The 12,241-nt window shown below is 38.1% G+C and overlaps 1 protein-coding gene across 3 annotated transcripts in view; it reads left to right on the top strand.

The window, feature by feature from the left end:
* Positions 1-12,241, top strand: part of LOC149781228 (uncharacterized) — an 82,172-nt gene that overhangs the window by 26,212 nt on the left and 43,719 nt on the right. For all 3 annotated transcript variants that reach the window (XM_089935312.1, XM_089935313.1, XM_089935311.1), the window contains exons 4-5: positions 2,121-2,303; positions 9,170-10,699. In XM_089935312.1, coding sequence (XP_089791438.1) covers positions 2,121-2,303; positions 9,170-10,699 — 1,713 coding nt within the window. The remainder of the gene's footprint in view (positions 1-2,120; positions 2,304-9,169; positions 10,700-12,241) is intronic.

Below are 12,241 nucleotides of genomic sequence, written 5' to 3'. Positions count from 1 at the left end.
TAATGGGAATGATTGGTAATGTAACATAATTGGAATGATTGGTAATGTGACATAATTGGAATGATTGGTAATGTGCCATAATGGGAATGATTGGTATAGTGGCATAATGGGAATGATTGTTGGTTAAGTAGAATACTGAGAATCATTGGTACTGAATTGTTATAATGGGTATAATTGGTGGTGAAGTGACATAATGGGAATGATTGGTGGTAATGTGACAGTGGGAATGCTTGGTGGTGAAGTGAGATAGTGGGAATGCTTGGTGGTGAAGTGACACAATGGGAATGATTGGTGGTGAAGTGGCATATCGGGAATGATTGGTGGTGAAGTGAGATAGTGGGAATGCTTGGTGGTGAAGTGACACAGTGGGAATGATTGGTGGTGAAGTGGCATATCGGGAATGATTGGTGGTGAAATGACACAAGGGGAATGATTGGTGGTGAAATGACATAATTGGAAAAATTGGTGGTGAAGTGACAGTAAAGTGGCTTCATGTATGATGATTCCAGAAATAACAGAGCCACTCTACACTTCATCAACAATTCCCTTCATTATGGCACAGATCTTTTGGAAAAAATGAGGGAGAAAACGAAATCTGCCTGACCCATTTATGTTTAGCATTAAATTGGAAATGTATCATCAATACTACAACTGTACAAAAGGTCACTGTGCCCTACATTTCAAATTTTACTGACTTGGGTTTAGTTTTGTGTTTATCTCATGACCAAATAGGGTTTTTGCATGCTATGTATGTGCTGTATTATCTAGAATCCTGAAACTTAGTGAAGGTATGTATCTTGATGAGCACTGCTCATTTCAATAAAAGGTCATTATGGTCCATCAATGAGCACTAATTTCAGTATGAAAGTCATTATGGTCCATTGATGAGCACTAATTTCAGTATGAAGTCATTATGGTCCATTGATGAGCACTAATTTCAGTATGAAGTCTTGATTGTCCATTAATGAGCACTGCTCATTTCAATAAAAGTTCATTATGGTCCATGAATGAGCACTACTCATTTCAGTATGAAGTCATGACAGCCCATCAGTGAGCACTACTCATTTCAATATGAAGTCATTATGGTCCATCGATGAGCACTATTTATTTCAGTATGAAGTCATCATGGCCCATTGATGAACACTACTCATTTCAGTATGAAGTCCTTATGATCAATCGATGAGCACTACTTATTTCAGTATGAAGTCATTATGGTCCATCAATGAGCACTATTCATTTCAGTATGAAGTCATCATGGCCCATTGATGAACACTCCTCATTTCAGTATGAAGTCCTTATGGTCAATCGATGAGCACTACTTATTTCAGTATGAAGTCATTATGGTCCATCAATGAGTACTACTCATTTCAATATGAAGACATTATGGTCCATCAGTGAGCACTACTCATTTCAAAAAGAGGTTGTTATGGTCCGTTGATAAGCACTGCTCATTTCAATAAAAGGTCATTATGGTCCATGGATGGGCACTGCTCATTTCAGTAAGAGGTTGTTATGGTCCATAGATAAGCACTACTCATTTCAGATAGAGGTCATTATGGTCAATAGATGAGCACTACTTATTTCAACAAGAGGTTGTTATGGTCCAATGATAAGCACTGCTCATTTCAATAAAAGGTCATTATGGTCCATGTTTTACGCTTCATTAACATGGGTTAAAATTTTGTGGTTATGTTCATTTCTAGATGCACTATTCATGTTAGAATCATGAAATTGAAGATGATATGCATTTCTGTGAGTTTCATTTATTGGGTGTTGTTTATGAAACTTGATAACTGGTTGAATCTGTTTGCATTACATCATTACAGTAGGGTCACTGTGACCTACATCTTATGCATAAGTAATTGTCATCAGTGATGCAAGAAGTATGCTTGTAATTCTGGCTATCACTCCAAAACTATCACTTGAAAGCAGCATGAAGCCTGTGACTTTTACTCAATGGAGGTGAACAGTGATGAGCTCCAGAAACAGATTTTAAGGAAAATGATTTTAAAACATTAAAAATGAATTTATTGTTGTCATCTTATTGTAATACTTCTACTTCAATATCAGAGAGAAGAATGTTCTGTTTTTATATGCTCAATTCTACATGTCCATTTCAGACAATTATGCCTACACCCAGCAGCCCCCACCAACTGCTATACATCCATATGGAAGATTCCCTGGACACGGTACACCTCAGTCAGGCCCTATGTTACCACCGCCTGGCCCTTACAGCCAACATGCCCCTCCACAGACCGCACACCAGTTCCCACGATTTCCTAGCCAACCAGGGGCACCTCCAGGTAGCAGATGTGTTGATTATACACATCACAAGCATGACATTTAAATAGTAGCTCAACTAAGTGACCAATTAGATTAACATTCGTTAGACTTTTATGGAAACTTGTACATGCATCTTGGCTGCTTAACATGGCTGATTTATGTGATTAAGGAAGCAAAGATGTGCAAAATGCTTTTCCAAAGTTAGTGGAGTAGAATCAGTCCTCAAGGAAAAGCATACTGGCTATGTTGCATGATACAAGATCATTGTGTCACAAAAATCTCTTTCTGTTTAGGTAGAAAAAAGACCATACTTATGAAAACCCAGCTAACACTCATTGGGATAAGGTAACAATCAATGCCTAGCCAACACTCATTAGAACAATCAGTACCAACTCAACAGTCACTAGGACAAGCTAGCTATCTGACTACATCCAGCCAACACTCATTAGGACAATCAGTACCCAGTCAACAGTCACTAGGACAAGCTAGCTATCTGACTACATCCAGCCAACACTCATTAGGACAATCAGTACCCAGTCAACAGTCATTAGGACAAGCTAGCTATCTGACTACATCAAGCCAGTACTCATTAGGACAGTCAGTACCCAGTCAACAGTCACTAGGACAAGCTAACTATCTGACTACATCCAGCCAACACTCATTAATATGGACAAACAGACAGTCAGTACCCAGCCAATACACATTGGGACAAGCTAACCATCAGTACACAGCCAGTACTCGTCAAGACAAGCTAACAATCTGTACTCAGCCATCCATCACTCATTAGGACAATTTAACAATGAGTACCCAGCCAACACTCATTAAGACAAGCTAACAATCAATATTCAGTCAACACTCGTTAAGACAAGCTAACAATCAGTACTCAGCCAGCCAACATTGATTAGGGCAAGCTGACAGTCAGTACCCAGCCAACACTCATTAGGACAAGCTAACAATCAGTACCCAGCAAATACTAATTAGGACAAGCTAACAGTCAGTACCCAGGCAACACTCATTGGGACAAGCTAACAATGAGTACCCAGCCAACACTCATTAGGACAAGCTAACAATCAGTACCCAGGCAACACTCATTGGGACAAGCTAACAGTTGGTATCCAGCCAGTACTCATTTGGACAACCTCACAGATGGTATCCAGCAAACACTTATTAGGACAAGCTAACAGTCAGTACCCAGCCAGTACTCATTAGGACAAGCTAACAGTCAGTACCCAGCAAATACTAATTAGGACAAGCTAACAATCAGTACCCAGCCAACACTCTTTGGGACAAGCTAACAATCAGTACCCAGCCAACACTCATTAGGACAAGCTAACAATCAGTACCCAGCCATCATTCATTAGGACAAGATAACAATCAGTACCCAGCCAGCCATCACTCATTAGGACAAGCTAACAGTCAGTACCCAGCCAACACTCATTAGGACAAACTAACAGTCAGTACCCAGCCATCATTCATTAGGACAAGCTAACAATCAGTACTCAGCCAACCAACTTTCATTAGGACAAGCTGACAATCAGTATCCGGCCATCATTCATTAATACAATTTAACAATCAGTACCCAGCCAGCCATCATTCATTAGAACGAGCTAACAATCAGTACCCAGCCAGCCATTGCTCATTCGGACAAGCTAAGTCCGTACTCAGCCATCACTCACTAGGATAAGCTGACAATCAGTACCCAGCCAACATTCATTAATACAAGCTGACAAAATCAGTTAGTACCCAACCAACACACTAAGACAAACAGACAATCAGTAAACAGTCAACACTCATTAAGAAAAGCTAACAATCAGTACCCAACCAACACTTAGTAGGACAAGCAGACAATCAGTACCCAGCCAACACTCACTAGGACAAGCAACATATCAGTACCCAGCTAAACAACACTCACTAGGACAAGCAGAATATCAGTACCCAGCTAAAGAACACTGAATAGGACAAGCAGACTATCAGTACCCAAGCAACCAACACTAACTAGGACAAGCAGACAATCAATACCCAACCAACCAATACTCACTAGGACAAGCAGACAATCAGTACCCAGCCAACCAACACTCACTAGGACAAGCAGATAATCAGTACCCACCCAACCAACACTCACTAGGACAAGTAAACAAATAGTAAACAGCCAACACTCACTAGGACAAGCAATCAGTCAGTACAGTTTAAGATTTGAGTTTGTTCATTAACACTGGGCAGTGATGTTTTATTCATTTTAGACGTTTTTTGGGCGAGTTACTACAGATTGACCAATACTCAAAATCTGTTGTTTTGTGTGTGTGCAGGATTTGATGCAGTGCAAGTAGATGTCTTTAGTGCTTGCTTACACATTTGATCATAAACTTACTTTTGAGTAGCTGAATCATCAGCTGCAAACCAGTGTGAGCTCACGTCAAAGACAAGGCACATGTACAATGTCTGTGCCTGAATAAGAGAACCAATTTAATTATTGAAATATTTAAAACAATGATTTGAATAAAACGGTGATGCATCATTAAGTATAATCTTTCTTGTGTCAATAAAACTAAAACATACGGTAAGTATGAATACTAGTTGCAGTATTATCTGTCATGGTGTAGAAGATTATGATCTTGATCAGTTGCGATATTTATTAACTACTTTTATCATTTATCCATGCTGTACAATATATCAGTCATATTTTGGTGCTTGAATATTCAATATTAAATTCATTAAGTTCTATGGTCATTTTGCCAATCACAGTATCCGGTTATTATAAACTGGTTTTAATGATTACTTCCATTTGAACTTGTATTTGTTTTCTTATTATTTATATGTGCTGTATCCTTTATTCAGACCTGAAACAAAAATTATGCAAACTATTATTAAAAAAGCCATAAATATTATCTTTCAATTAATTTGAATCTTATTTGGGTTTTAAATTTAAAAAAATATTAAAACATTTTTAACAAATTATATTTTCCACTTGTTTTAACTGATAAGTAAAATGACTTGGATAAATATTATTTTGACTATTTTTTACAGGAATGGCAGAAAAATAGCTTTTTGGAGAAAATTATTTCAAGGATACTATTTTTTAAAATTCGTTACCCAATCATAATGCCTTAGGAGAACTTCTAGTACCTCACAACTCCAGCACTTCCAGCTTAAAACTTTTTCAGCTAAAAGTTATCTGCCCACCCAGGTGGCAGTTAGAGTGATCTCCCTTTGATGCTAGGGTTTGTGCCAAGTCCCATCAAATCATCAGTGACTGAAGACACGCACGGTCTATACCGGCACTCACATTAATCAGTCTAACCTAAATAGCGCTGCCAAAGACTTCCTGTGGATGATGTGCAGTTTATATAGGCGAAACCATTTATGCAGCAGATAGTTACTAAGCACTTTCATAAAAGCATAAATCCATGCATATTGTAGTTTGTTCTTGGACATAAATCCATGCGTATTGTAGTTTGTTCTTGGACATAAATCCATGCGTATTGTAGTTTGTTCTTGGACATAAATCCATGCGTATTGTAGTTTGTTCTTGGACATAAATCCATGCGTACTGTAGTTTGTTCTTGGACATAAATCCATGCGTATTGTAGTTTGTTCTTTGACATAATTCTTTATGATCTTGATTTGCTAACTGAAATGAGAAATCTTGGATGAACTCCATCAATCTTGCAAATGAATTGACAGGAATCGAGATATTCCATCATCTATGTTAAGCAATCTCAATGGCAGGTATTTCGTCTTAACCCAGAGTTACTGAACGAGCAAATCTGGATCTTATTAAATATGCCCTTAAGAAAATTCTTGCAAGTGGTGAGATGGCAATCCGCCATAGAGGCATATGAAAGCAATATAATATAATCTCAATAGATAACACAAGAACACTTTATACCAATGTAGGCATCCATTCCTCGATAGCTAACTTCCTATGGCTCTTAGATGAGAAACAGCACTGATTACAGTTAAACCTACCATTCCATAATCACTGGTACACTGTTATCATAAAAGAGAGAATATAGGACAAACCAAGATGTGTCCAATAATCTATTCATTTTGAATTTCACCTGCCCAATGAATATGTATGATTGCCTAAGGGAAATTTATTGACCTGGCTGAACAGAACTGCTCTCAGGAGCTTAATTTGTTCATCACTTTGGTGATTGGCAGGCAAAATCAGGAAATACATTTCCTTTTGCAGACCCATGTATATGCAGTTCTGACAAGAGGGATCAGTATCACTCATGAAGCCCCCCCGCTTTCATTGCCATGAACAGGCTACCATTCATGGGTAATTAAATATTGGTAATAATTCCTGTCTATTCGGGAAACTTCATCCCAAGGTCATTGACAGGACCCAGTGTGAGTTCTGAAGTATTTAAGGAAGGACAAGCTGTTTCATCGAGGGAGATCACATCTCATTTTGCCTTCAGAAGAATGGAAGGATGACGTATCAACAAAGTCACTTAATAAAGTGGGATATCTATTCTGCATATCACACTAAACCCACACCAATGAATTTGCTGTGCATATCAGTTTACAAAGTTGACAGTTGCCATAAACATTGCATATGAGTGAAACTGTTATACAGCTGTAATTATCCAGGCCATAGGATGGAGAGCCAAGGACATTTGTCCTGTTTTATCAGACATCTTTCATCTTTAAAGGCTGAGTTAGATCAGGAAGAGCTCATGGTGCAAAAGGTTACCTTTCTAAGTCATTCGACAGCTTCATAAAGATATGTCTTCACGATTTCCGCTGGATTTGCATGAGGGAAATATTTTTTCCTTATGAAATCAGTCCCTGATATTTGGAGTCTCTTTTCCAATCAGGTTATCTAGAAGCTGTCTGACATACCTTAGGGGACCGGAGATGATCTCCCAAGGGTAGGGTGATGTATCTCCCACCACTATTAGCCTATTCTTCTAAGGAATTATGATTGGGTAATGTATTTAAAGTGGAAATCAGTATTTTATGGTAAAATGTTTCTTCAATAATACTTAACCCAATCATCATACACATACATCTTGCCAGCCTTATTGCAGTTACATCCATATAGAGAGCATGCCTTCCACTGGATGTAGTAATTGATTTTTTTTACCTACTAAGGTGGGCAGATAACTTTTAGCTATTTTGTTTTAACCTGGAAGGACTGTATTTGCGTTTTAATTTGGGAGGGGCTGTATTTGCGAGGTAGTAGTTGTTCTCCTAAGGTGTTGTACTTGGGTAACATATTAAAGAAATATTTTTGACTAGAAAAAAATTGGTTGCAACTTTTGGAATACTTGTTGGAAATACAATGATCAATTAAGTTTGCTTTGACTGAAGTTGAATATTTTGAAAGACATTTACTAAAGAAACAGGTGTATTGTAAATCATGTTTAAAGAAGTAAATAATTAGGTCATCAATTAAAGCACTCCCTCCCTACAAGGCCCTGCATTACAACACAGTCAGGTTAAAGGACTCCCTCCCTATAAGGACCTTCATTACAACACAAGTCAGGTTAAAGCACTCCCTCCCTACAAGGCCCTGCATTACAACACAGTCAGGTTAAAGCACTCTCTATAAGGACCTTCATTACAACACAGGTTAAAGCACTCCCTCCCTACAAGGCCCTGCATTACAACACAAGTCAGGTTAAAGCACTCCCTCCCTACAAGGCCCTGCATTACAACACAGTCAGGTTAAAGCACTCCCTCCCTACAAGGCCCTGCATTACAACACAGTCAGGTTAAAGCACTGTCCCTATAAGGACCTTCATTACAACACAGTCAGGTTAAAGCACTCCCTCCCTACAAGGCCCTGCATTACAACACAGTTAGGTTAAAGCTCTCCCTGCCTACAAGGCCCTGCATTACTACACAGTCAGGTTAAAGCACTCTCTATAAGGACCTTCATTACAACACAAGTCAGGTTAAAGCACTCCCTCCCTACAAGGACCTTTACTATAACAAAGTAAAATTCAGCATTCGCTCCTTTTAAGGCCCTTCATTATGACAGTTCAGCACTCTCTTCTTATGGTGCCACTCATTATAACAGTACCTGTAATGAATATTGTTATGTACTCCATTTCATTCAGTTGTAGTAAAATTAAATATGTACTTCATTATACTGCAGCCTTACTATTAAGGGGCATGTTATACAGTAGAACCTGTCTTGAAAACCACCCCTTCTGCCCAAAAATAATGTAATGAATATTTTCCTTGTAAGAATTGGATTGATAAACAGTGAGTACCAAGTTTGGGAATAGAAATAGTACCAGCAGACAATATGTTATAGTGACAACCCAGAGTTCCAAGTTTGGGAATAGAAATAGTACAAGCAGACATTATGTTATAGTGAAAACCCAGAGTACCAAGTTTGGGAATAGAAATAGTACAAGCAGACATTATGTTATAGTGACAACCCAGAGTACCAAGTTTAAGAATAGAAATAGTGCAAGCAGACATTATGTTATAGTGACAACCCAGGGTACCAAGTTTGGGAATAGTAATAGTACAAGCAGACATTATGTTACAGTGACAACCCAGAGTACCAAATTTGGGAATAGAAATAGTACAAGCAGACTTAAAAGTTATGAACTTTTATTGCATAAAAAAATGTTTTTACAGAGACAAAATATTGAGAATGGCTTATTTACAATATTCAAAAACAGTCTTGTATTATCTGAAATTTGTTTAAGTCGCCTTTAGGTAAGGTGACATTAGGTGTAGACTGATCCCCAGTTGTTATCATCAACACTAGATATGTGCATGCAGTTATGTGTCTGAATGTCATGGGGATTAGACAGTTACATATAGGTGCTGGTGAAAATTGGTGGTCCATGGGACTCTTGTACGATGTACTTATTCATTCAATTTATTCACTGCCTGACTGACTCACTTTATTTTACAGCTGGACAAACAGGATATTTTCCCCCACAACATGGCCAGAATTCCATACTAGGGATGCCACCAGGTCACCCACCAAATGTACTAAGTAATCTTAACACTAATCAAAACCAGCAAAGAGATATGGGGATGAGGAAAGGGTCTGGACAAGCAGGTGGCCAAAGATTAGGAAAGAGGCAGGATGTAGAGAAAGAGGGGCACAGAGGTAACAAATCAAGTGGAAAAAACAAAATAGGGGTAGATCACAGAGGGCGAGGTAGAGGCCGTGGGAGAGGGCGAGGCCAGGGTGGAAGAAAAAGAAACAACACAGATGAAAAGAGCAGTGAGGTTGGCTCAGAGTGTGGAAATGAAGAATGTGATGAGAGTGAAGAAGACTATTCTGATTCAGAAGATAATGATACAGACATTGCAGATAAAACCAAACCAAAAAGCCACGATTTCAAGACGTCTACAGATTCATTGAGGAAAGACATAACTCCTCAAAAGAAAAGCATGGAAGACCCAGGCAATCAGACAGATAGAGAACCCACTGAACCTCCAGAAGAAAATGAAGTCTTTGAGTATTTGATAAAAGAAGTGAGAGGTCCTATTTCTCTGAAAAATATAGTTCAAGAGAAGTTGTTCCCAAAAGAATTTGATATTCCAAGCTGGTTTCGTAGCCATCAGAAGCGATTTATAATGTTTGAAAACAAAGAGAAGAATTATCAATTTATTGTTCCCTTTTACAAAGAAGCAACATTTTGCTTGGATTATAATCGTCTAAGCAGACAAGAAAGGTGCGAGCAGTCTGATTGTCCTCATGCACATATTTGCAAGGATTTTATTGCTGGCTCTTGTAAACAAGGACAGAAGTGTCCATTTTCACACAACTTTTATGACAGAGCAAATGCTGGTCTGATATCAAAGCAGGGACTGGATATCTTCAGTAATGAAGAGATACATCTGATCTACAGCCTGCGGTTTCCTCATGTTTGTGGCCAACACACTCCAACTCACATCTGCCGTCTTCCAGCTTGTGCTTATCTACACATTTGTATAAGTAGTCTGTTTGGCACATGTGAACATGGATCCGATTGCAGATTGAGCCACACCTTTGAAACAGAGCAGAATAAAAGTGTTCTTAAAGCCTTCCAGATAGCACATTTTAATGAGCCTTTGTTGAAGAAAATGATTTTCTTGAATGCCTTCACCAGTAAAGGAAACAGAGATCCTAAGGATGTCTCTCCTCATGGCTCCAAAGAATCAATTTCAGACAAGAGATACGATTCCCAGAATAGATTGAACAGACAGGCAGGCAGCACCAGCAACCTTCAGAAAAGCAAAGTACATGACACAAGTAAAATTAGCGATGTTAAGAAAGGACATAGAAGATCTTCAACCTCTCCCATCCCTGACAGTCACAGAAAAGACAGTGCTGGTGAAACTGAAAGTTTTAATAAGGAACAGATGAATAACAGAAAGAAGGAGAAAAAAACTTCAAGAAAAGGGGACTTGCATGAAGAGGGAATACCTGGGGAAGATAAAGCTTCTATTGGTATGTTTATTTTATATTAATTTTTATTGCAACATTTTTCAGCAGAATTAAAAAAAAGACCTTAAACTTTGATACAGGAGGAACTGAACTTCATTTAGCTGAGAACCTCTTAATAATTATGCCGATGTAAGACTTCTTGATTTAGACGTTAACATTAAGGTCCATACCATTTTACAAATCTTTCACAATTCCCATATCATTCAGACCTGACAGTTTCCAATAGATTACATTTTGTAATATAAAATTTAGTGTGATATCTCATTTGGGCTTTGCTTAATTTACATGTATGTATGAAAGCCTGGTGCAAATTCTGTAATCTTGTTAGCCGTTTTTGGCATACAGTATGCATAGTTGATGCACAAAGTTAATTCCTGAAGCTTTTCTTTTTATAATTGATTGCTAATATGGAGAAGTTGTTTAGAATTGATTGCTAATATGGAGAAGTCATTTAGAATTGATTGCTAATATGGAGAAGTCGTTTAGAATTGATTGCTAATATGGAGAAGTCGTTTAGAATTGATTGCTAACATGGAGAAGTCGTTTAGAATTGATTGCTAATATGGAGAAGTCGTTAACTGTTGAAACTTTCTTTGGTATAAGGTAGCATTTCCCAGCAGTCAAAACTTGCTGAACCTTGCTTCAGTTGATTGACATCCTTTGGAACTTTCTGTACCTTGCCTCAGTTGATTGACATCCGTTGGAACTTTCTGATATAGTTTGCATATTTGGTTATGGTCATGTGGAGCACCTTGTGATTAAGACAAGATTATTGAAAATCCACAGTGTTTGCATTGTGGTATCATGGTATCATGGAAGACTTAAGTCACAGTAAATGTGCAACAGTTTAAAATGTATCTACCACTATTTTAACCAGGTTTTTCAAACAGTATTTCTCAGGAAAGCGAAAGAGGATTTTTTAAAACTTCATCTTTTCGTAGTATCTTTTGTTGATCAAGATTTTTCCACACTGTCTTGTGGTTTAAAGGACATGAAGATTGCATTGCATTGTCATGGCATTGGAAAGACAGTCTTTTTGCAATCACTGCCCGGTCAAGATTGTGTCCAGAGTGGCTTATCTTGGAACTGTGGGACTTTTATTAGTTAACAGGTGGAATACCTGTTTTTAGCTTCTTTATAAAGGCTGGTTTTGATCAGAATGGCTGGAAATGTTTGTTAGGAGGATGCTGTGTATTTTGCCTGCAGTGGTTTTCCAACACTGTAGCTTCCCTAGCAACTAGGTTGGAAAAAAAACTATTTTCAACTTCTTAAAAACTGTACATTCCACATTCCTAGGACATTTTATCAAAATTGACTAAATTTTTATCAAACTTCATTGGACTGTGTTGTAGAATATGTTCTGTTTAAATTGGCTTTGGGCTGGCTCCACTGACTGGTGTTGATTGCATAACAGCCATATGGAAAACCTGTTTTTAATTTATTTTCCAGCATGGCTGTGCAACTTTTATAAACTTGGTAGGAATGCTGGCTCATATGTTTTGCTTCGAATGGCTTCCTTAGCAACATTGCATCTTTTATAGCAAC

This window comes from Sinohyriopsis cumingii, chromosome 15, assembly GCF_028554795.1.
Source record: "Sinohyriopsis cumingii isolate HCF-2022 chromosome 15, ASM2855479v2, whole genome shotgun sequence".
Classification (NCBI taxonomy): domain Eukaryota; kingdom Metazoa; phylum Mollusca; class Bivalvia; order Unionida; family Unionidae; genus Sinohyriopsis; species Sinohyriopsis cumingii.
The sequence above is the reverse complement of the archived record's forward strand: the minus strand, read 5'-3'. Positions and strand labels throughout refer to the sequence as shown.